Source organism: Podarcis melisellensis (assembly GCF_964234715.1).
Source record: "Podarcis melisellensis genome assembly, chromosome: 12".
Classification (NCBI taxonomy): domain Eukaryota; kingdom Metazoa; phylum Chordata; class Lepidosauria; order Squamata; family Lacertidae; genus Podarcis; species Podarcis melisellensis.
This window is the reverse complement of record NC_138544.1, coordinates 48,551,117-48,577,665: the sequence shown is the minus strand read 5'-3', so window position 1 is coordinate 48,577,665 and position 26,549 is coordinate 48,551,117. Positions and strand designations below refer to the sequence as shown.

General features: G+C 45.1%; 1 protein-coding gene across 1 annotated transcript in view; it reads right to left on the bottom strand.

Moving 5' to 3' along the window:
- Positions 1-7,893: 7,893 nt before the first annotated feature.
- Positions 7,894-26,549, bottom strand: part of SHH (sonic hedgehog signaling molecule) — a 32,990-nt gene continuing 14,334 nt past the window's right edge. The window contains exon 3 of the mRNA XM_081882602.1: positions 7,894-9,839. Coding sequence (XP_081738728.1) covers positions 9,136-9,839 — 704 coding nt within the window. The 3' untranslated portion in view covers positions 7,894-9,135. The remainder of the gene's footprint in view (positions 9,840-26,549) is intronic.

Below are 26,549 nucleotides of genomic sequence, written 5' to 3'. Positions count from 1 at the left end.
CGCGCGCCCAGCCTCCAACTTTCCTCTTGACCGTTTCCGCGCTCTCCGATGGAGGCGTGGTCAATCCTGACTCATCTCCTCCCATTGGTGGTGAGCAGCCTGATCCCGATACCTGGGACTCCTCCCCCCCCCACTGCGCTCTGGTGGGGAAGCTGGTCCTGATTTCCAACTGCTGCTCTCTGAGTCCCCTCTGGCCCCTTCTTCCTGGGGTGTCCCCCTAGGCACCCCCCTTGCTCTGACCATGGGCGCCCCCTTCTGTGAATCTTCCGATTCGCTGGAAAGACTCAGGGACCTCGGACCACTGTCATCGCTTACGCTCCCTTCGGATTCCTCCCCATCGCTCTCCATTTCCTCCCTCTCCTTTGCCTCTGCTCCTGAACCCCTGACAGTATCTTAAAAGAAGGAAATAAAGTAGAGAAACCTCACAAATACCTTCCTTAGCATTTTGTAAGGAAGTGGGTGGGGGAATACAAATGCATTTTTTTAAAAAAGATACACACTTTATTAAGATCTAAGAGCTCCTTTACATTATAGGTTTCTGCTGATGCATGTATAGTCAATAATACACATGGAGGGGGCACTGACTGAACTTAGGAACATTGCCTGTACCCAGGACTGCACTTGTGAACCACTTCAGATTATATCTCTGATCATTTGATTCAGCCTCTGCCGCTCTCCTCTCCACAAATTATTGCAGCATTTTTCATTCTTTGCAACAAAACGTTGCGGTGTACCTTCACCTCCTAATATTCCTTTATTCTGTGTATTCATGTGCTGCCTTTCTGTCGAGGCACACACACTGGCGTGTAAATTTGAAATACTAAATCAAGCAAGTGGGACAGAGCATAGAGCAATAGAGTTTTCCCAGGCTAGCTGCTCCGATTCAGCATCCTAGCCAACCCATCAGACTCCACTCCATTCATACTCCCCTGCAGCCAGATTTCCTCCCTGGCCCCCAAATGACTCTCAATATTCCGTGGCTACTGAGCTTGCTGACTCTTCACTGGGCTGCTTGTGAGAGAGAGAGAGGGCAGGGGCCTCCTTAGTGTTGTGGGTTTTTGTTGTTGTTGTTGTTAATGTAGTTCTGCAAATTTCAGATATTTCTCAAGTGTGCCAGTTTGTTTCTCAGTAACCCCATTCTGACTCCACTTCTTGCGCTTTATCAAATGCCTTTCCAAAAATATGATGGGCGATGCACAATTCCAACCCCCCCCCTATCATATGTGGAATGCCCTCCCATCAGATGTCAAGGAAATAAACAACTATCTGACTTTTAGAAGGCATCTGAAGGCAACCCTGTTTAGGGAAGTTGTTAATGTTTGATGTTTTATTGCTTTATTATTATTAATAATAATATTCTGTTGGAAGCCACCCAGAGTGGCTGAGGAAACCCAGCCAGATGGGTGGGGTAATGATAATAATAATAATAATAATAATAATAATAATAATAATAATAATAATAATAATAATAGCAAGCAAGCAAGCAAGCCTACACCTGTGCTCCCAGTCACAAGGTGGAATTAGTGAAGATAACATACAAAAGGCATCCTGACAGAGAAAACTGCGCATGAAAAATACTGATGGGTTCGCTAATAAAAATTATTTATAAAAAATAAAAGAAAACCCACTGTTGGATTCTTGTGAGGAAGAGGCAATGCAGAAATGTAGGAACCTGGATTTAATATTGAAAAACCAAGAAACTGAAATGGACAGATTCATCCATCCTTAGCCATCAGTCACCCCCCCCCATGATGTCATCTGCACACAAAGATGCTCTTTCAAGGTAAAGTGAGCCTACACTTTCCACCATCAGTGCCCCTCAGTGTGGAGGAATAGACTACAGGACTAACACACTTGCCTCCTGCTGTTGCCAATGCGTGTTGACAAATTGGTTCCCCCTGTGCTGTCGAAGGAGTATTTTGCATGTAGATGCCATGCAGTCCACCCAAGGTCTAATCTGGGTGTGGGGAGAAAGTCCCTACAGACACACCTCACATTCCTTGCATATTTCAAGCAAGATCAGGAGGCTCTTTGCACTTCCAGGCTACTTCATATCATCTGTACACATCACCTGAGCCATAAATGGACGCTTTGAGCCTTTGCTCCTAAAAGGTCTCAAAGAGAATTGGAAGAGGGGGGCCTCGCTCGTGCCACCCAAACAACATGTCATGCTTAAGAATGCAACAAGTCTTTGGATTATTCCAACACAACTGGGTGAAGATGATAGCTTTCAAACTTTTCACGTTCACCCTAATTACAAGCAGAAGCTGAACATACTGGTGTTCATTTGAGTTTTGTGACTGAGAGCTGGTGCCTTCAGCTAAGAGACCGGGCTGCAACCACTGGTTTAAATCTTCCCTCTATAGTCAACTCACTAGGGCAGAGGTGGAAAAATTGAGCCCAAGGTCCAAAGAGCCCTCGCCCCAGTCTTCTATAAAGTGGTACCTCTGGTTGCGAACGGGATCCGTTCCGGAGGCCTGTTCACAACATGAAAAGAGCGCAACCTGGAGTGCCGTATCTGCGCAGGTGCACGGTGTGACTCAGTGCATGTGCAAAGCACGATTTAGCACTTCTGCGCATGTGTGAGTGGCAAAACCCGGAAGTAACCCTTTCCGGTACTTCCGGGTTGCCACGGGACGTAACCTGAAAGAACGTAACATGAAGCAAACGTAACATGAGGTATGACTGTATGTGGCACTCTGGCCTCTGGCCTCTCCTCATGCCACCCCCTCATGGGCTCTGCTTTGCACCCTCCTTGAGTGACATGATAGAAGTTTATAACAATTATGCGTGGCATGGAGAAAGGGGATAGAGAAAGGGAATTCTCCCTCTCAATAACGCCACCAATCGTGGCTAGCTAATGAAGCTGAATATTGAACGATGAGAGACAGACACAAGAATGTACTTCTTCAAGCAACACATAGTTAATCTATGGAACACTCTCACACAGGAGACAGTGATGGCCACCAAGCTAAAGGTAAAGGGTAAAGGGACCCCTGACCATTAGGTCCAGTCGTGGCTGACTCTGGGCTTGCGGCGTTCATCTCACTCTATGGGCCATGGGAGCCGGCGTTTGTCCGCAGACAGCTTCCGGGTCATGTGGCCAGCATGACTAAGCCGCTTCTGGTGAACCAGAGCAGCGCACGGAAATGCCGTTTACCTTCCCGCCGGAGCGGTACCTATTTATCTACTTGCACGTTGATGTGCTTTTGAACTGCTAGGTTGGCAGGAGCAGGGACCGAGCAACGGGAGCTCACCCTGTCGCAGGGATTCGAACTGCCGACCTTCTGATCGGCAACTCCTAGGCTCTGTGGTTTAACCCACAGCGCCACCCGCGTCCCAGCCACCGAGCTAGATGGCTTTCAAAGAGGGTTGGACAAGATCACAGAGGAGGGAGCTATCAATGGCTACAAAGGCATGGTGGCTATGCTCTGCCTCCTCAACTGGAGGCAGTAAAGCTTCTGAAGACCAGTTGCTGGAAACCACAGAGTGCTCTCGCGTTCGGGTCATGTTTGTGGGTTTCCCACAGGAATCTGGTTGGCCACAGTGTGAACAGGATGCTGGGCTCTTATGACTGCCTGGTTGGAATGTCCCATTGAACTCTAATAATATTAGGTGTGCCCAGATTGTAGTCACAGAGGAGTGTGTAGCTAACCTCAATATATCTCAGTTGGTAGAGCATGAGACTCTTGATCTTAGGATTGTGGGTTTGAGCCCCACGTTGGAGGAAAGATCCCTGTACTGCAAGGGGTTGGACTAGATGACCCTCGTGGTCCTTTCCAGTTCTACAATTCTATGATTCACTCCTGTTAAGAGAGGACGGTGCACTGTTCAAAGGTAAGATGTACATATGTTGTTCTGCCCACTTTGCATTTGGCCCCCTCCAACACACGGGTGGCGCTGTGGGTTAAACCACAGAGCCTAGGACTTGCCGATCAGAAGGTCAGCAGTTCGAATCCCAGTGATGGAGTGAGCTCCCGTTGCTCGGTCCCTGCTCCTGCCAACCTAGCAGTTCAAAAGCACATCAACATGCAAGTAGATAAATAGGTACTGCTCCGGCGGGAAGGTAAACGGCGTTTCCGTGCGCTGCTCTGGTTCGCCATGCTGGCCACATGACCCGGAAGCTGTACGCCAGCTCCCTCGGCCAATAAAGTGAGATGAGTGCTGCAACCCCTGAGTCGGCCACGACTGGACCTAATGGTCAGGGGTCTCTTTACCCTTTACCTTTAACACCTGGAAAGTTGCCCAGAAGAGAAGTTGGCCTTTGCGCTTCAAAGGATCGGCCACTCCTTCACTAGGGTGTCTTAAGTGATCCATGCGACGGTCATCTCCAGGCTTGACTACTGTAATTCGCTCTATGCGGGGCTGCCCTTGAAGCTGTCCCAGAAACTCCAGCGGGTACAGAATGCTGCAGCAAGGCTCCTCACGGGGTCTCTGCCATGGGAGCATATTCACCCAGTGCTTTTCAAGCTGCACTGGCTCCCGGTGGAGTACAGGGTCAGATTTAAGGTGCTGCTTTTGACCTTTAAAGCCCTTCACGGCCTAGGACCCTCGTACCTACGGGACCGCCTCTCCTGGTATGCCCCACGGAGAGCCTCAAGGTCCATAAATAACAACACCCTAGTGGTCCCAGGCCCTAAGGAAGTTAGATTGGCTTCAACCAGAGCCAGGGCCTTTTCAACTCTGGCTCCGGCCTGGTGGAACGCTCTGCCTCATGAGACCAGGGCCCTGCAGGATCTGATTTCTTTCCGCAGTGCCTGTAAGACAGAGTTGTTCCGCCTGGCCTTTGGCTTGGAGCCAATTTGATTCCCTCCCTCTCTTTCCCCCCCTTCTTTCTTTCTTTTCCTTCTCCTCCTGCGATGAGGCTACATTTTAATATTTTAATGTTCCATTATTTTAATGTTGTATTTTATTTTTATTTTTAAGTTGTAATCATTCATCTTGTTTTTATTATTGCTTGTAAGCCGCTCTGAGCCCGGCCTTGGCTGGGGAGGGCGGGGCATAAATAAAAAAATTATTAAATTATTAATTATTATTATTAAGACTTAGGCAAACCATGTCTCCACGTGCAGTTACACCCCCCAACACACACCACTACTGCCACTACTGCCACTAGCGAGCGTCGCTTGCTTACTGGGCAGTTATGCAGGAGAGGGACTCAGATTAAGATTTGACCATTAACATGCTTTATAGATTGTGAGTATTGTTATCTGATAAAAGGGGGAAGCTTTCCATGCACATTTACAGGCAATCTTGTAAAAGCGGCTCGGCAGGTGGAGGTAGCGGAAGGAGAGATGTTTTTGTAGCCTAGTTGTTTTGGGAGCCTATTCTTGGTGTACTCTTTTCGTACACTTTGTCTGAGTGCCAGTGCAGTGCTGTGGTTAAAATGGGGGCCTAAAACCAAGGGGGCCTGGTTTAAATTCCCAACACACTGTGACCTCTGACGTCTTGCTTCTTTTTGGCCCTGCCTGCCGCACAAGGTTGCTGGGAGGATAACAATGGGATAAGCCCTGTGTGTGCTGGCATGAGCGCTTTCCTTAGTCCAAACCTCTACTCACTGCTTGTAATTACTAACTGACATCCTAGAGTTGTTGTGAAGATATCTGGAAAGTATCCCACAAATGTCACTTTGCTACGATGGGTGCTAGATATTGGGGGGGGGGTGTTGTTTTTATTTCCACACTTGTAGTGTGCAAAGTGCACGTTTAGTGCTCCTGCCTGTGCTTTGCAGTTTGGAGTAGTTATGGTGCATAAATGCATGAGTACTCATGTAGGTTTTTCTTCCCTTCTCGCTCATGGATTCCAGGATTTGTAGCCATGGTTGGCGCACCCTTGAAATGTCTTGGAAGAGGGGTGGTGTTAAGTACTGAGCTGAATCCTAGAACAATAGGATCCAGACTGCAGCAGTCGGATTGGTCCGCAGGAGTCACCCAATCCAGCTCCAGGTGGCAGTGAATCAGCCACCTGATTGGCCTGCAGGAGCAGCCAATCAGGCTCCTGGATGAAGTGAATCAGCCACCTGATTGGCCTGCAGGAGCAGCCCGGAATTAGCCAATCACACGGGCCCATTGTGTAAATAATGTATATATAGCTAGACATTTGGGGGAAAGTTTCATTCATTGCTACTATGAGCTGAATAAAGAGCATGAAATTCACACTCGACTCCGAGTATATTTCAGGTGGGATGCAAATCATATATGAAATGAAGAGTGAAGATCACAAAGGATCAGTGACCTACTTACTCATACAGTAGATTTCGTAGGAGTATGGATGATTTCCATTAGTGGAAAGTATATACACGGCTTCTAAATCGAGGTTGGAGAAACTACAGCTCTCCATATGTGGCTGGACTCCAACTCCATCATCCCCGACCATTGGCCATGCTGGCTGAAGCTAGTGGGAACAATATCTAGAAGTGGTTGTCTCTAGCCCAGGAGGAAATGTGATCTTCAAGGTTAAATTTGTGTCTCTTGCTTGTCCATAGTATGGTCTGCAAGTCAATCTATTATGGTCCATATGGTGCTTCTTGAAATCGCTTGATGCTTCAAAGTTTGGAAAGTGGATTCAGGAAGATTATACCACCAGTATAGCTGATAACGAAAAACCTCTAAGGTGCCTATTTGCAAAGACATTAGGGAGGGAATTATCAATCACTTACAGAGAGAGAGAGAGAGAGAGAGAGAGAGAGAGAGAGAGAGAGAGAGAGAGAGAGAGAGAGAGAGAGCGCACACCCCAAAATGTACATAATCTAAACTAAGTTTAAAACCTCAGATGTATTAACATTCCATCAACAAAGACTTTACAACCTTGATGATATTGACACATCACCAGGTGAAGGGAGAATGATTTTAACAGGCCTAAAGGCCATCACTTAGTTTGGAGAGAGTTCTCAGTTCCCCACCTGAAGGTAGGTTTACAACCCTGAAATTACTGGCAGACTCAAAAGCCATGTGTGTAATAGCACACACAGTCTTAGTCAGAGAGGAAAGGAGAGATACCAGTCTTGCTATGGCCTGTTATTGAACTGAGGTCCAAAGGTCCTCTTCAGTGTGAACTGAGGATAATCTAAAAACCCTCCTCCATAACATGAACTCGGGTTCAAACAGCACAGTATGTTAAGCATGTGGCTTCTGCCAAACAATATGGCAAATTCCTTCTTGGTGCCCATAAGATTTAGGGACCTTAGGGGAATCATTGGCCATCGGAAGGCAGCCCTGTTTAGGGAAGCTTCTAATGTTTGATGGACTACTGTATTTTAATATTTTGTTGGAAGCTGCCCAGAGTGTCTGGGGAAATCCAGCCAGATGGGTGGGGTATAAATTATTATTATTATTATTATTATTATTATTATTATTATTATTATTATTATTCCAGATGTTGCTGTTGGATTCCAACTTCCATCAGCCCCAGCCAGAATAGCCAATGACCAAGGATGTTGGAAAGTGTGTGTGCAAAGGAATACATTAGTGAGCATAATATAGAAAAAGAGCATTGTGCTAGAGGAAACAGCTTGCAGAGATGTGTATATTAGTCAAACTCGCATATACAAATGTGTACATTGGAATAAATTTGCGCTAAAATACTGATGAATCTTCATGAGGACGTTTTTATTATTATTATTTTTTTAAAAAAAATGCAGATGGCTGCAGAAATTTAAAGAAACTGAAATTGACTGATTCATCCATCCTCAGTTACCTAAAGGTCAGAGATTTTAGCACAGCTCAAAATGGCACTGGAGTGTTCAAAGGTGACTACGTTATTTGAGAAGGTGACTAAGTAATAACGAGAGAGCTTTGGCCATACAGCAGCCCTTGGAATGGTGATGTCAGATGTTCACATTTTCCTACCTCAACAACAGTTTAAAAAGAAAAAAACAATGTGATGCATCAGGAATCCTTTGTTATTATATACTAACCAGACTGTGCATGGCACATTTTATTTCTATAAAACTATTAAAACTATTACAAAATATTCAAAAATACATTTTAGTAAATTGACAGCGGTTATTTATCAGTTTATTAATGCAAAACATCCTTCCCCCCCTCCTCTGTACAAACTATTCTCCATTGTCACATAATAGCCAACATGTGCGCTTTTTAAAAAATATTTTCTCATAAATTTCTTCTTCTTGATTTTGAAGGTAAAAATAAGAGAGTTTCTCCCCACCTCCCCAGAGTTTTGCAAATGAATTAAGGTGTGTGTAACAGTCTTGCGTTCCAAGAGTGTGGTTGAAAAGGGGTGGCTGTTATCTTTTATACAAAGCAAAATATTTCCAAAGACAATTAGAAACAATACAGAAGCTGACATTACATTTGATACTATTTAAATTAAAATAATATATTCTTATATTTTACACTATTTCCCAAAAAAATGAAATGTGACTGTTAAGTATTGATCTCTCTCTCTCTAAAAAAAAATTGAATTTACAATTCTGTGTATAAAAATATAATTTACGGACCCCCTCCCCCCCCTGTCTATGGAGTAGTATGTCTTTCGTTTGTTCCAGGACTCACTGTTGTAGAAGAGCAAAGCAACGTACAGATGGGAGGGACAGAAGTTTTACTTTTGGAAAGTCTGGACGTGTGTCACACATAGAAAAATAGAACTCTGTGCACTTTTGCTTGGCCTTGCAAAATAATTTTCTTCTCCCCGTTGAGTGTACAGTTCACATGATAATAAATTATCAAAGAAACTATTTAAGGCTCTTGAAGGTCGGGTTCATATCCTTTAAAACATCTATTTCAAAATACCAAACAAATAAATATCCAGGAGATGAGGACAACGAAACAATCAAACAGACAACAAAATAGAAATCAAATAAAAAATATATATATTTCTCAACTAAACTGGGGGGGGGGGTATTCCTGGGCTCTTCCTGCTCCTTAAAGTCTACTTTGGACTGTCCTACTATTATTATTATTGTTTTAAAGTCTTGCATTCTCTTTCTTTCCTTCTTCATCTTAGTTTTCTCCCCTCCCCGCCCTTTGTACTATTTTCATCATCGTCATTGTTCACTTGCAGGCCACTTCCCCATGGTAAACCATGCTCAAAGCGGCTCACAACACCAAGAAGTTTACATAAGGTGATTCTCTGTTCTTATGACAGGTCAAGGTGGGGTGTGGAGAGCCGTCCCCCTCAGCTGGCCATGCCCAGTGGGTGTATCATCTCAGAATCCAATACCCAGCGGCCAATGTGGTAGAGGAGGCGGGAATACCAGTGGACTCCTGCTGGGGCGTCGTCCAGGGCAGCGGCTGGGAAAAGGACCAGGGAGGAGAGGCCGCTGGGGTACAGCATCGCCAGGAGAGCGTGAGTGACTCGGAAAGGGGCAAACGCCCAGTGGGCCCAGCTATGCTCCTCAATGACCGCATAGCACGACGCCAACACCTGGTTGATAAGGATAGTGCCCTGAGCAGTGAGCGGGGCGTAGGCACCCAAGGCCTCTTCCTGCAGGGACACGCTGCGCACCTCAGCCTGCAACAGTGTCTGGCTCCCTTTGCCCAGCACGTAGACGCGTTGCCCCGGCTGAACGCGGCTGGCGAAGACAGGCTGGGGCTTGGAGTGGTTCTGCGGCGGGGCCACAAAAAGCAAGTGAGCCGCCGTGAGCAAGAGGCGCGCCCGGGGCCGTCGGGTCTCGATCACGTAGAAAAGCTTGCGAACGGGAGGCTCCTCCTGGTCCAGGAAGGCGAGGAACTCGCTGTAGAGCAGCTGCCCTTGCACGTCGGCCGCCAGGACCCGGTCTCCAGGGTGGAGGTCTTTCACCAGCTTGGTGCCTCCTTGCTCCAGGTTTACCCAAGCCGATCCAGGGAAGCAACCGCCCGATTTGGCCGCCACTGAGTTCTCTGGAGGTGGAAGAAGGGAAGGAGTGTTAGAAGAGAGCAAGGGCACCAACGAGAAACAGAACGAATCAGGACAATTGTCAGGGACCTATCAAAATCCAGATCCTGAATCTTACCAGGAGCAGGAGGACAGTATAGATTTGGAACAGTGGTTTGCAGAGGGACATAGTTCAGAAGGCAGAAGCTGGGAAATACTGGATGGGGAACAGCTTGGAGACGAAATACTGGGGGAGAGAGGATTAACAGATTCACAGTCTCTGGGCAGCTCTCACCCACCCCTTCTCCAAAGTCACAGAGAGCTCAGAAAGTGGCAGAACAGAAAGCACAGAGGGTACAAGCTCAGATTACAGGATGTAGGAGTGACGTAGATTAATAGGGACAGAAGCGGGTGGAATCCTTAATTGGGAGCACCACCATTCTGAGTGCCACGGGGAAGGAAGCTGGTTCCCGGAAGCCTGACAACAACAAGCAATTCCTAGCAACAACACAAGTGGAATTTGGAGTTATCAGGGATACTAAACTGCCGACACCCTGTATCTCTCTAGCTCCTCCTTCCGCACAATTTCTATGACATCACATGGTGCAATGCAGTTGAATTTACAAGGAAGAGGGACCTGAGAGACACAGGCTTTTGTAACTCTCTAGCTAATTGTTCTGATATAGCGTGCACCAAAGTCAATAGTTCCCTCTCAAATTTGGCTCAATTTAAAATAAACATTGGAAGCATCGGAACTAATTCTACTGTGGCTTCTATAATAGTAAGATGGTGATGAGAATAATAGTAGTAATGTTGTTGTTGCTGCTGCTGCTGCTGTTGTTAAACTGCCTTTCAACGCAAAGTTTCCCAAGACAGGGTACAAATATTCCGATAAATCACAACAACAGCATTAAAACAAAAATTTATTACTCAACAAGATGGCGACAAAGCACAGCTGAAGATATTTCCTACAAGATAGCCTGGCTGCAAGCTTTTCTGTCCCTCAAAGCCAGAAAAAAGAGTTTCTGATGCTCAGGCTGTGAGAGCCAATTCTTACAAATAAAAAATGGAACGCTCCACACACAAGTGTGCAATATCAGCAGGGGTACCCAATATTTGCAGAAGTACATAAATTCTGTAGGGAAGGAACCCTAAAAAGTGGGAGAGTCTAAAACCTCCCCACAACAATTCTATGTTTCTGATAAATCAATAAAATAGATATTTTGAAAAATGAGGGCCACAGAATGCTGACTAATGGCCGGAGGATCCTGAGGTCAAGCCACACTCTCTCCCTCTAGTCAGCCCTGCCTCCCACCCTCCTTGAGTGTTTGTGGCTGCCTGGAATGTGTCCTTGAACTCAGTAGTGCTTCCTGGTGCTGAGGATGGAGGAAAGAGAGGGTGTGTGTGTGTGTGAGAGAGAGAGAGAGAGAGTTTGTGTAGAAACCAGCCTACAGTTCACTGGAAAGAGATACATTGGCTGCTCAGCTCACTTTTGCCTCCGCTAACACACACCACTTGGTGGGAAAGGTGCCCCACCTGTGCTCTAGACTAGACCGCTGGGGGGAGTCCAAAGGGTGGTTAGATACAGCCGTCCAGGGACTCAGCTACATTAGTAAAGAAAAAGCATTTTATATGCGTTATAACACCGTGACACCAGATGGCGCTGTGGGGTTCTGTCTTTGGCCAACATAATATATCCCACTTTGAGGTTTACAACACATTTTCCTGAAACACTTTCTGGACATGTCTAGATCCAGCCCAGCATTGCCCAAAGCAGCTGCCACCACAACCAGAGCGCACCATGACACACTGACGCAGCAGGAGGCCCACTAAGAGAATTGGGCCGACTCCTCCTTCACTACTCCTTCCTGTAAATGGTCCCTGACTAAGAGTATTGCCGTTCAATCCCCTCCAGCAGAGCACAGTCATCCTTTTTGTGGCTGGGGCAGAGGCTCTGTGCGACTCTGACAAACGCACTGTGCTGGGACTTGTTGATGGCATTTTACCATTGCACTGTGGAGAGTGTATTAACTTATGGTCTGTGTGTGTGGTTTGGGAGCTGCATGGCCAGGGAAAAAACAATGCTGTCCAGGGTTGTAAAGACTGCAGAGAGAATAACTGGGTGCACTCTTCCCAGCTTAGATCAAATCTATGCCGTCAGGTGCCATAAGAAAGCGGCAGAGATAGCACAGGATAGTACGCACCCCAGAAACCATCTCTTTCAGCTTCTGCCTTCTGGAAGAAGGTCCAGGGTTATAAAGACTAGCACTAGCTGCCTGAGAAACAGTTTCTACGCTAATGCAATTCTGGTTCTAAACGCAGCATAGGGAGTCTTTATAGTATATTGTATTTTAAAATGGGGTCTCAGAGTTTTTAGGGGTTTTTGAATGTTTTATGTAGTTTTTCAATTTCATTGTTCTGCATGGGACAATGACAATAAAGATATCGTATATATGGGCCAGTGGGCCTTCCGGTGGCCCTGCAAGCAGATGCCTTCACTTTGGCCTGCAGCTTCTTCACCTTGCTGCTAATCTTGCACCAAAGTGGAGCTGCTTCTGCAAAACTCCCTCTCCTCCTGGCTCGGGTCCATGTCTGCTCCTAGATCACTACTTGTAATTATGATTCTAATACATTCCTAAGTGCAAGGGAAAATCCAGGGTTTAATTTGAGTAGGGATCAGCCCAGGAACTTGCCTTGAATGCCAGAGGAATAATTAAGAAGGGAGTGCTTGGAACGTGCGTAAGGAAAGCCTCGTCTCCTCACCACTGGACATAGGTATTAAATATCTCGAGTTGATTATTTCCTGCCTGTCCTTTTTGTATTTAAATGCTCGGTGCCTAGGTGAGACTGGGAAAATCCCAGCAGCGGCCACATTACTGATTCTCAGACCTTGCTGCCGTCATTTCCCACAAAACTCTTCTTGCCACAACCACAGCCCTTCCTGCTTTCACCCTCACTGGTACATTGGAACAGGCTAAATCAGGCATCCCCAAATTTGGCCCTCCAGATGTTTTGGGACTACAGTTCCCATCATCCCTGGCCACTGGTCCTGTTAGCTAGGGATGGTGGGAGTTGGAGTCCCAAAACAGCTGGAGGGCTGAATATGAGGATGCCTGGGCTAAATGCTAAATCACCAGCTAAATTAAAATGGGTCAGAATAGCCATGGTCTACCTCTGCATATCTGGGGAGAGGAGACCAGCTTCCAGATTGAAGAGTGTAGCTCTGAGCCTTGCAACTACGCCTTTTTCTTTTCTTTCTTAAGATTCAATGCTGGGAAAATCCCTACCGTTGGCAACAATGCCGGGCTGAGTGGAGGTGCATTATAATGCCAGACGAGGAGTTTCTAGCAAAACATGCCTGCCTCCTTCCCAGGACAGGCTAGGAAGCTTTGAAATCTAATCTCCCTCCCGCCTTGTTCCTTTCCCACCCGCGCATGTTTATACACCTGCTCCCTTACCTATGAAGTTAGCACGCATCACAGTGGAATGAAAGAAGGAGCAGAGAAAGTGTTAAGGGGCTCTTCCTTCTTCCCCCTTTCGCAGCTGCCCAGATGCTACTCACACAAATTGACTACAATGAAAAGCAGCGGGGGAGGGGAACCCCACCCAAGGCAGCGTCTTGCCCTTTTCCCTTTTGTCTTTAAAGTTCACACATTGGAGACACCTGCCCCGGGGTTGCCGGTGTAAGGTGTGCGATGGGGACACAGATTGGCTTTCACTTGGAACCGGAGGAGCTGTCATTTTGGCTTCATTGATGTCTCTTGTTTTCCCACTCTTAAGCTCAGCTCATTTCTGCAGCAGTTCGCAACTCGTGGAAATTAGCCAGCATTTTAGTGTTCATGCCTTTGGATGCAGTTGTACCAGTTAATAACATTTACCCACCCCCTTGTTAAAAATGTTTATATTTTAGCAACTCTTTCATATATGCCCTTTGCCCCTTCATAAACACATTTTTGGGTTGGAGAACTGCATGCAAAATTCAGGGAAGTAAACATTTCTAAGGATGGCTGCATTTTGGTGCTGTGGGCAACTTAAGTGTAAAGGGAACTGAATTTCTCTTCTATCCCAGGCTTGAACTCAAGGATGTGAAACCAGCTGTCCTTCTAAGAGTGCCAGATTTACGTATAAGCTAAATAAGCTATACTTAAGGCCCCACTCTCTTGGGGGCCCCCCAAAAATAAAGGAAAAACAACCTGGATGTACATTTCCAAAATATAAGATAAAAAACAAATAAAATAAAACCTACATACAGCAACAGTGTTTTGTGTTGTGTAGGCTCCTAGGATGTAAGCAATGGGCCCTGCCTGCTCACCTGCTCCCTAAAATATCACTGGTTTGCTCATTTCTATATATAGGGTGCCTACATTCTGCATGGACTTTGCATTCTGCATGGACTTTTCAACAAGTATGTTGATAAAATGCATATTTTGTTATGTGCAAATGGCTTTAGATACCTATTAGGTCCATAAATTACCATATAGCATATATTCAACACAAAAAAGTGGTGATTTGCTGTTGACAAAGGACAGCTGGACATATAAAGGGCCCCATTACCTTCAGTAGCTTAGGGCCTCATCAAACCTAAATCCAGCCCTGCTTCTAAGGTTGGGTTGCCGCATTTCTATGCAATGGTGCTGTCAGGGAACAATCATGAGGCAGAAGTCCTGAGCCCTACTGAGTAGGAGAGCAGGGCTCACCACATTTTCGAGTTCAGTAAGTGAAGGAAAATGCATCAAAAGGGTGGGGTTGGGGTTTGTACATGTGCATTAAGTCCAGAGTCTAAAATCAGCTCACTTAAGCTAGAGTTTATAGACAGGGTTTCAAGTCCAGGGATCCATTTATTTCCCCTCTCCCTCAGTTTAATATTTTATTATCATTGAATTAAGAGTTGCATGTGAATGGATATGATGAATCATATCAAAAACAGGCCCCCGGTGACCGAAATTTGTTGACTGAACTTTTAAAATGTCTTAACAACAACAACAATTCAATTCTTAACACTGTCTTGCTCTGTGCATTTTTAAAGATTATAATCAGAAACATGTACATTGAATAGGTCAGTTTTTATGCTCTTAAGGTTTAACCTAGTTATATAATGAACATATTCCCTCACAGTGAAACCCTATACATCTCAACTCAGGAGTGTCAGAGCAATCCAGACTCCCTTATGGCAGGCTGGAAGGCAGGAGGGGCACTGGAAGAACCTCCCCACCTAAAAAAACAACATGGGTCATGTTGAGAGGAGGAGGGACTGAATTAGCCCTGGATCCCTAGCTGATTTAACTGCAATCTAGTCAAAAGGAAACACCAGGTGAACATGTGCCCTGCAACTCTTTTTTGAGTTCTCAGTTTCAAGCCCATCAAGAACTGTAAAAAGGGAGAGAAGATGGAAAATGCCCAGTAAATGTTATCAGACACACAGGGTATATGATTGTAGTGGTGTATGTGTTGTAGCTATATTTCAGCTTTAGCAATACTTTCTAAATGTGCATCTATACATATGACTGGGCAAATCTATCCTTTTTCTGAGCCATGCATTCCATCTTTTGCTAATGGAAAAGTGCCCCCCTTAGTTAGCCTTCCGCACTATCCCCCCCCCACCCCTATAAGCACCCTGCCACGCTCACAATCATAGGGAGCTATTCAACTAAACCAGGCACAGGGAAACTCGGCCCTACAGATGTTTTGGGACTACAACTCCCATGATCCCTAGCAAACAGGACCAGTGGTCAGGGATGATGGGAATTGTAGTTCCAAAACATCTGAAGGGCCAAGTTTGCCTGTGCCTGAACTAAACCCACTGAAATGAATGAACATGACTAAGTTAGGTCTATGGATTTCAACAGGTCTACTCTGAGCAAAACAGAGCTGAATGCCACTCACAGAAATCAAAAGGGGAATTTTTTTTAATTTCCATGAACACTTCAAGCGTGTAGATAGTGATCTTGAAAAATCCACCCTGAGCCAAGGAAACATTTGTGTGGGTGCTGCTTTGGTCTGCCAAGTGGGTAATGTTTGGAACAATATCAAGGGCACCAGTTGCTGCTGATTATTACAGTGGTATGTCTGGTTATGTACTTAATTCGTTCTGGAGGTCCGTTCTTAACCTGAAACTGTTCTTAACCTGAAGCACCACTTTAGCTAATGGGGCCTCCCGCTGCTGCCATGCCGCTGCTGCCTGATTTCTGTTCTCATCCTGAAGCAAAGTTCTTAACCTGAGGTAATATTTCTGGGTTAGCAGAGTCTGTAACCTGAAGCATATGTAACCTGAAACGTATTTAACCTGAGGTACCACTGTATTGTTGTTTTTTAAACCAGAAATGTTCCAATTCTAAAATGAAGCCCTCATCTTTAAACAAAAACTGTTATGTCACAAAGTGTAAAACATCATTAGAATTCTCTTCCACCTTTCTTCAAAGGTGGCACACATGGTTTTCCCGCTCTCCATTTTTTCCTCACAACAACCCTGTGAGGTAGGGTGGCCTAAGAGAAAGATCACCCAGTGAGCTTCAGGACTGAGGATTTGAACCCTATTCTCCCAGGTCCTAGTCCAACACTTTAACCACCACACCACATTTGGGTTGGGTGCTTGTTTCTGAACATTCCTTAGCCGGAGCAGCCATCTGCTGGCCTCACCTCAGCTATTGTCCTGCTTGAATGGCCCATGGCCAAGAGCAAACACTTTGGGGCAGGTTTCCTGCCAACCCTGGGGTCTGAGGCCATAATACGTTCATGCAGGAGATTTATCTTCCTAAACAGGCTGAGCACATATGCCCTGCCTGCTCTCCCCTTCTGTCAGACAACCAGTTCTTTGCACATGCAAAAATCCATCCTATAAACCGGGGGTCACCAGTGCTGCACTTGCTGGTGCGCCTATGCCTATATAGACCTCATCTGGTGCCCACGGGACCCACAACCCCACCCCTTTCCCCACTGAAATTTATGCTCAAAAGAAGACTTCTTTTGTAGCTAACAGAACACTTTTTTCAAGCACTTCCCCGCTAGCTGCAGCCTACTTTGAAATTGCCCCAGCCTGCTGCAATTATGGCAGGCTTTAAAGAAACCCCTTCTGTTGACTCCAGTAGAAGACTATTCAGCTGCTTGCTGTCCAATACTTACACACACAAACACGGTTTTGCACAAGACTCATGTTTGCCTTTCCAGTGCCCAACAAACAAAACTAAACTGCTGCCATACTTCCTGTGGCAGATAATATACATGGGTGACTGTTGGAATCAAGGAAGTTTAGGAGGGAGGATTGATGAGGCAGGAGGATAAAAAACAAATAAATTTGCTGTTTATTCTTCAGAACAACTCATACTTTAAATAGGTGCCTCCTACTCTACTCCATCAGCTAAATCTGTACTGTGAAAATATTATTTATACGTTTGTGGTTCTGTGTCTGTCTCTGTGATTTGTTTTGCTTTGGTTTTGGTAATAATTTTTTATTATCTGTATACAGTGGTACCTCTGGTTAAGAACTTAATTTATTCTGGAGGTCCGTTCTTAACCTGAAACTGTTCTTAACCTGAGGTACCACTTTAGCTAATGGGGTCTCCCGCTGCCGCCGCGCAATTTTTGTTTTCATCCTGAAGCAAAGTTCTTAACCCGAGGTACTATTTCTGGGTTAGCGGAGTCTGTAACCTGAGCGTCTGTAACCCGAGGTACCACTGTATTTAATTCCAGCTCTAATCTATATGCATATAAAGTTGCTAGGGTGGCCATTTACACATTACCAAAGAAGAGGAGATTCGCCAGCACAAAAAATGAATACACCAACGAGTGTAAAATTTGCAAATGGAGAGGTGACCTCCATCCCTGCTTAGTCTGCCGTCCAGGTGCTGAAACTGTTGGTGGGACAATTTAAAGCCCTTTGCAAGTCTCCCTTCTGATGGACCTCTATCTATGCAGCAGACAGTCCTTCAAATTGACCATCTTCTGGTCGCTCTTCATGATAGAGGATTGACCTTTGCAGATTAGGGCTACAGTCCTGCTAAAAGTTAAGTACCAAGCAATGCTCCTGTTCTTGTGTAAAATTAGAACTTACTTGGGAGAAAAGACAGCTTCTCCCACTAATATATGAAGTCTACATGTAAAAATCACATCCTATATATCTGCATCTATACAATGCACACACCCCCCTTTCAAAAATAAAGTCTAAACATTCTTTTGCCACTCTGCAATGTCTTAAAAGAGCAAAAAGGTGTGGCCGGCCAAATGACCTCAGCGAGCCAACTCTCACCCTAGGGTCATTTTGCCGTCTCTAACAGATTTATCTGCCAGATATAAATTATCATCATCATTGCACCAGGCATTGAGTGCAGCTGTGTGGTAACTGCAGTAAAAGCATTGACTGTAGGGGCTCATATTTCTGTTTCGTCCAAAGCAAGCAAATGCATGAGCACCACCTACACTTAAGGACCCACTGAAGTCAATACAGTGGTACCTTGGGTTACATACGCTTCAGGTTACACACTCCGCTAACCCAGAAATAGTGCTTCAGGTTAAGAACTTTGCTTCAGGATAAGAACAGAAATCGTGCTCTGGTGGCGCAGCGGCAGCAGGAGGCTGCATTAGCTAAAGTGGTACTTCAGGTTAAGAACAGTTTCAGGTTAAGAACGGACCTCCGGAACGAGTTAAGTACTTAACCCGAGGTACCACTGTAGACATGTTAAGTCACACCAATGGTTCTACAGTGAGTAGGACTTAGCTGACTACAATCCTTACATTGTGTGTGTGTGTGTGTGTGTGTGTGTGTGTGCGTGTGTAAGAGTGATAAATTTTATAAGCATATATATGTACATAAAACCTGTGCAACTGTTGATGGAATAATATAGGGGCAGTATAAAACTAGGGAGCTGTACTCTGCGGTAGCCACTGAAACTCTGTTACTATGGAAACGCAGTTGCCAGGGAGAAGAGGGACCTTGTGCCCTCGGATTTGCTTCAAACAGCAGACAAAATCTGTGGTCCTCCTAATGGCTTCACAGGTCCCATGTCAGCACACTTTTAATTTGACTCATTACTGGCCCAGTTTGAACAGGCATATCTCAGCTCAGGGAAGATGAATGCAGCCACTAAAAGGTGTGCACACCAAGATTTCTTCCTACCCATCTCTGAAATAAAGACCCTATTTATCCTGGTCTGTCATTTTGTGACCTGTCCTTCCCCCAACCCCAAGCCTGCCTTGTCCCCTGCATCACCAAATCAAGACTGTAAGATCTTTGGAGCAGGGATTTTTGACTGACTGTTCTTGCATTTTGCCTGGACATGAGCCTTTTCACTCTCTTGTAACATAAGGCCAGGCCCAAGCTAAACGGACTGTGTTCGTCTTGAGCTGACTGACTACGTTTGTGTTGAGCTGATTCTCTTTCAATACTGAAGGGGAAGAGAACAAAGAAAATAAAGAGTCTTCTGTCTCTCCCATAACCTGAAGCCTCAATTCCTTCTCATAAACATCAGCCAATACCATGTCTACTGTAATATACCAACTTCCTTGGACATATTTATTGCCTGAAACAATTTAACACCTTTCTCCAAAGAAACCAAACATATTGGGTGGGTCTCTGGCTCTACCCAGGAAGTTAAACATCAGAGCTCAAACAAATGCTTTTCAAGCTCAAACAAGGAGCAGTTTTCAAATTCAGATTCAGATGTGGGTTTTTGTTTCTTGCTGAATACTTGTATTCAGATCAAAAACCTTTGAGGACTTTCTCTTGCTTACAGACACCCCAAATTCACCCAGGGTCAAGCTACTCTCTCACGGAGGACACAGCAGCCACCCCCAGATTGTGAGATGAAATCCCAGCTCCTTAGAAAACTTGGAGGAGATACTTAACCTTGTGCCCTCAATATAGCCTTGCTTTGGATCAGCATAGTTCACATGGGCCAATTTTACAACATTAAAAAAAAAAATCCTTAGTATCCATAGGACCAGGAATAATAATAGTCCATCACAAGTTCTCCTTAGTAATTATTCGTGGTCAAAGCAGATCTCCAAGGAAGGTGACAGATACTACAGTTTTATGAATGAGGAACTTCCTCAAGGTTACACAGAGAGTTCGTGAATGAAAAAGGATTTGAACTCAGCAAGCCTCCCTACTTCAAAGTCAACACTCAGTTTGTTGCAAGAGTTGGACAAGAAAGAACATAAAAAGCACGCCATTATCCCAAAAACACTTGTTTGGAAACAAGTGTTTTCCCCATGACATAGAGATACCATTTCCATGGTGCCACTATTGAGTACCAACGCACTGGGAGTTTCACAAATAACATGCCCCAGAATGTAGTTCTTTGAAAGGCCACCACAGGATGATAATTTTGATGCATCTGCTGCCATAAACACTTCCTATCCCTGGAACTGCCTTCCGAAACACCTCTGTGCCTCTCTCTCCTACTTCAAAGAAACCCAACTCCAAACCCACATTTTCTGCGTAACCTTTGGCACAACCAAGCAGCCACTGGTTGAAACACACCACTTGAATGAAGCTCACAGACCACTGGTGGTCCATGGACCACAGTTTCTGAACCACCTGAATCAGCCCATCCACTGGCAATCTAAATGGAGTCATATCCCAAGTCAGAACATTCCATCCAAGGAGATCTGGGTTCCAGCTTCATTGCTATGTTTAAAGCTGCTCTTGGCTGTGGGTTAACTGGCTTAGACAGATGAAGAAAGGTGGTAGCCTGGCACCAGAGGGGAGCCTCAGGAACAGTTAGCAAGCTGCCAGATCTTTTCTCAGTCAACTGGAATGAAAGACTCAAAGGTTGCTTAATACCCTAAGAACTGTACCATCATCCTTGAATGTCATAGAAGCAGCAACCTTTCTACACCAAAGACAAACAGTGCAATCCTGTAGGTGTTTACTCACAAGTAAGTGTTGTAAATTGCTTCAGGACTTTTTGTTGTGGGAAGTGAGTCACAAATTTAATAAACCAATAAATATAAACAGTGTTCAGTGGGGCTTATTTTCAGGGAAGGGGCGCTGCTCTCAGTAGGTATCTGAAGGACTTGAGATATATGTCACATTCGTGACATTGTCACAAATCTATATAAAAATTGCATGTGATTGCAGGTAGTTTGGATCTTACCAGAATTGCACTTTGCAAGTGCATCCAAACTGCAGAAAAATATTAAAGAGGAAGGAAGCAGGCAGATTTGGGACTTGAAACAAAAGATTGTGGCTTTGTTTCCATGTAAGTGTGCATAGTGTTGCAGTCTTAGACTGACTACTCCATCTCCCCAGAAATCTTGGTGAGTCAGGAAGGGGAAGAACTATCAAGTACCCCCACAAAACTACAATTCTCACCATCTCTGGGAAAGCTGTTGCAGTTAAACTGGTTTACATTTGGAATTCAACAAAGAGTTTCAAAGGGTGGGCCAAGAAGACCCATCTAAAGATCGCTGGACACCCCGGTCTCTCAGAAAATAGCACCAGAAGGCAGGATGTGGGCATAAGTTGCCCTCACAGCTTTCTCCCCAAAGGAAAAAGTAGAACTGACTGCTTCTGCCATACTTTCCAGACATGAGATATCATGGTACCCTCTAATGTTGGACCCCAACTCCAATCAGCACCAGCCAGCATGGTCCATGGTCAGGGATGATGGGAGGTGGAGTCCAACAACATCCTGCCCCACGTCAACATCAGGGAGGATGTGCAGGCCTCACTCTGAATAAGAAGGAAGGCGCTCAGATGCACTAGGGAAAGATTCCCAGATACATCTTGCCAAGGGTTCCCCATATGACCATTCGGTCCGGTATCTAAAATTCCCTCACAGTCCCACCCTCCAACATCAAGAGCTTTTGCAAAATAAGCTGTGTGAGCTGGCTCTAGTCAAGTGCCACGCTGGGTTTCAACGGAGCCAGGATGGTGAAACCCATCTTCCCTCTCTGTCTTTCAAGTTCCCTCTTCCTTCCTGAGTGGGCTATTTCCAGAACAAATTTCCTCCTAAAAGCAGGCTGGGTCGGGGCAGCCAGTGGCTCAGCTCCCTCTGTGGCTAGACGGCTGAGCAATTACATTTCGAAATCAACCCTTGGAACCTTTCCTAATGCCTTTTCTCAGGAAGGGGTAAAATAGGAAAAACAAAACAAAACAGATTGGTATTGATCGGCTAACAGTTTTATCTCCCCGGCTTGGGAGTGGAGGGTGGGGAAGGAACAGAACAGAAATCTTCGGGAAGGAGGCAAGGACGCCTTTTGCGAGGAAGCGAAAAGAAAAGTTCCTGACACCTTCAGACAACCTCCCTCCCCTCCCCCCCCCAGCCACCCGTTCCCCCCAAAGTCCCGTCTTCTTCAGCCTAGGCTTTATTTGCACACTCAGAGGGGCCTGATGAATAGGTCCAGTTGTGTAGCAACTCAGTAAACATGCCAGCAAGCTGGCGGAGGTGTGAAAATCTGCTTCTTTGAGCAGGCCCTTATTTGGGTTCTCTAATTAAAATCCAATAAAAGGCCAGCATTGTCATTCTGATCTGTGCAATAAAAGGGAGGCACTCTCAGAAGAGAGGACACTTCCAACACTCCACCCTGCCACCCCCCTCGGGCCCCCTATTTGTTCAGGTGTGGGGGGGGGCCTCTATGCCAATTCACACACGCATACTTTGGCAAAAAGAAGACCCTATACAACCCTACTGCCCTCTCCCCACCAAAGGCCTTCCAAGAGCTATTTGCACAGACCAAGACACTTTTCCAAAACACTCAAGATGTGTATTTGAAATTGAAATGGAGGAGCTTGCTCTCAGTCTCCCTCTCCTCCCGCCTGCCCCCCTCGCCTGCCCCAGCCCCCATGATCCGTCTTGTCTCTTATACGGTGCCTTTCCCCTCTTGACAGTCATTCAGGCCTGGGGGGGGGGCAGCTCGCCTCTTTTGCATTCCAATCTCCGGGATCATACTTTTTGCAAACAGAGATGGCGGCTCAGAGAACCTCCCCTGCCTGGACTGCTTTGGTTTTTTAATCTCCTCATTGCATTCTCAGTCATGAAACCAGAGCCTGGCCATTGGGAACCAGCTGGAGCAGACGGGATTCAAGCCAGGGCTGGGGAAATCCACGTTGTACAGTCACACGACCTCGTGTGACATGCCCTCCAGGTTACCCCCCTCCCTTCCCAAATCCTGAGCGTGCCCTGAATTTCAATGCCCAGATTGAGCCTGGTGGGGCCATTTGCTTCTGATGGAATTGGATGGTGCTGAAGATGAGTATGGGCACCCAGTTTAGGCTGGCCAGGAGCAGCCTTTACCTTCTGGCGGTTCCCTCGCTGCAAGAAGCCAAGTTACAGGGAACCAGGCAGAGGGCCTTCTTGGTGGTGGTACCCGCCCTGTGGAATGCCCTCACACCAGATGCCAAAGAGAAAAATAACTACGAGACTTTTAGAAGACATCTAAAGGCAGCCCTGTTTAGGGAAGCTTTTAATGTTTAATAGGTTGTTGTATTTTAGTGTTTTGTTGGAAGCCGCCCAGAGTGGCTGGGGAAACCCAGTCAGATGGGAGGGGTATAAATAAATTATTATTATTATTATTATTATTATTATTATTATTATTATTATTATTAACATGGCATCCTCCATGCTACAAACCAGGGCTGATGGGAGTTGTAGTCCAACAATCTTCGGAGGGCACCCAGTTGGCAAAGGCTGCTTTTGAGTACAGCACTTGAAATGGTTGTTGAAAGATCTATAAAGGGTGAATTCTTCCCTGATGTGAAGGCCCTATAAAACCATTTATTATTGTAGTAGTGTTCCTTTTGTGTTGACCTTGTGGGTGGTAGCTCGGCTAACAGATAATTCACTCCAGAAGGCAGGTGAGATTGAAAACTTGGATTAGAGCTGATTTGACTCCTCTGGCAGAAACCAAACTTTAAAAAAGAAATCTTGCTTAAGTGGGGGTTTAGAACTGGACCTAGGAGACATGGGCGTAGCCAAAAGGGCGGTGGGGGCAGCTGCCCCCCTAAATCAAGTAAATCAATATAAATACTTAACTGACTGAGGTTCTCCCCCCCCCCAATAAATCCTGGCTATGCCCACACTGGGAGCAAGCTACAGCAAGATCTGTTGCTCAGACCTAATAAGTTCTCCATATCCCAGCTTCCCCTGATCCTCTTTCCTATTTCAGGTCTCACCATGTAACAATTTGTGCATCAAAACCATGGTTTCCTAATTCCATTTAAAACAGCAACAACATGAAATTATAGAAGTAAGGGGTTTTTTGGGTGGGGTGAGAATAAAAGTAGTAACTTTGGCACCTTGATATTAAATGGTAGTGCCTTAAGTTTAAATGAGCAGGACTTCAAATCTAAGTTTCATTTAAAAAGTAATTCTGAAAGACAAATTTCAGTGAGAACCTGATAATGTTCGAGAGATCCATAGAAATTCTGAGATCAATGGGATTTTTTTCGTTCCAAACTTGGACAAGATTTTGTTGCAGTTCCCCCAGTTGTCTAATTTTAATATTATCATTATCTTGTGATCCATCTTTGAACAATTATAGGGTAGAAATGCTGTATTTACCGTACATTTGTATATAAGCAGACTACAAATAAATATTTATAAACTAAAACTATTTGGGTTCCTTTACTTAGAAAAAAACAACTTCTTCAATGCTCATTTTGTGCCCATGGTGTTCTAGACTACAGGGGAGATCAAATACTATGAAAACCTGCCAGTTCCCTATCAGAGGTCCTGTGCTTCTAGTAACTGAAGGACAGGACAATTTTTCAAAAGGTGCTAATTTTCTCAACACAGAGCTGTAGCAACAAGCACAGCTATATGTGTTGAGTTTTCCCTGTTCCATTGGAGCTAGTGAATGTGCACAAGTGAGACAAAGGGAACTGGCAAGCACTATTACACCACAAGAATAACACTATTATACCATTCCACATTATTGCACTGCAATTGTCCTTCACTTCCAAAAGAGTCTTGGGGGAAGGCCCTTTGAACCCTGACACCATCTAGATTCTATGGTTTGCCTCCAGCTACACTCCGCTCAAAGTAGACCAACTAAAATTCATTGTTTGTAACCAGACTAGGTTCTACTCAGAGTGGATTCTAATGGATAAACCTAAGTTAGACAAGTCCCTGCACTTCAGTGGGTCTACTCTAAGTAGAACTTAGTTGGAATCAACTCAGTAGTCCATTTTGTTCATTAATTCAGCCTTTGCCCATCTGGTGTCCTCCAAATGATGTTGGACTACAACTCCTATCAGCCCTAGCCAGAACACTGGCTGGAGCTGATGGGAGTTGTAGTCTAGCAACATCTGGATGCCTTTGCATTGGCAAAATCGTCCTTAATCTACAAACTACAGTACAAGTCTGTCTATCTATCTATATCTATCTATCTATCTATCTATCTATCTATCTATCTATCTATCATCTATCTATCATCTATCTATATCTATCTATCATCTATCTATCTATCATCTATCATCTATCTCCTGTACTATTTTACTATTTTTGTATGTTTATCTTATAAGGACAAACATAGATGGTTCTAGGCTGCCACCACAAGATGTTCCACGCTCACTAGGAGGATCATGAAAAATATGTGAAACAGAAATTGCCACAGCCCATTATTCTTCCTATCTGCAATGTCCTAGACTTCTGGATGCTGTTATGGACCAATCTAGTTGTTATTAACTCTGGGTCCAGATTTTAACCATTTCCATGCCCTCTTCAGTGACTGAGTAAGGGTTGACTTGCAGGTAAAGTAGGGCCAGGCATCAGCCTAAATCTCAAGCACCTTTAGATGTAAATGGTACCTATATATAAACTTGACATTGTCCAAGTCCTTTGGGGATTTCCAGTGATCCTACAGCACCCAACATGCACCACAATAATGATCAAACTATCCTGTATGAGTGTGTGTGTGAGAGAGAGTGTGTGTAGGGACTTAAGTTCCTGTTTTGGAAGCCAGGTTTTGGGGGATGGGAAAGTCTATACTATCGTATCCACAATACAAATGTGTAAAGATAGATAATTTGCAAGAGCTACAGGGTGGAAATCCAGTGCCTTTTTGAAGGGAAATGAATAATTTGGGTCAGTTGTTAATTATAGTAATAATTATTAACTGGGAGAAAGCTATCAGTGGCTACTGGCCACACTCTGCCACCATAGATGGAAGCATAAATACTTCCAAATAACAGTTACTGGAAACCACAGGAGAGGAGAGTGGCTCCTGGGCTCAGAAACTGCTTGCAGGTTTCTTACTGGCATCTGGTTGGGCACTGTGAGAATCGGATGCTGGACTGGATGGGACCATGGCCTCATCCAGCAGGCTCTTCTTGTGTTCTTAAATCCAGCTGGATTCTAAAAGCTATGGATGAGTACCCCTGAGCATTCCCTGTGTAGGAAACTTAACCCTCCCTCCTGCCCCTTCCTCTTTGTTTAAGCTTTTTATTTTTATTTTATTTTTTGGCGTGGCAGAAAAACAAGGACTATTTAGGTGCGTCCTCTGCCCGGGGAGGGCAACCAGTGACTCTCAAAATGTCATTGGACTACAATGCCCATCGTCCTTGACCATTGGCCTGGCTGGCTGAAGCAGACAGAGCTGAACAGCGTCTAGAAGGCTGCAGTTTCCTCATCCCTGTCTTATGCACATATTCTTACGCACACATGGAAATACGCACACCTTTTCATCTTCTTCCCGTAAACTAGCCTCGTAAGGCTCAGGTGCTTTGCTTTCACTGCGTACTTAAATAAGCTGATGCTGTTCAAGGCTTTTTAAATGTTACCTCTCATAGCCTGAAGCCA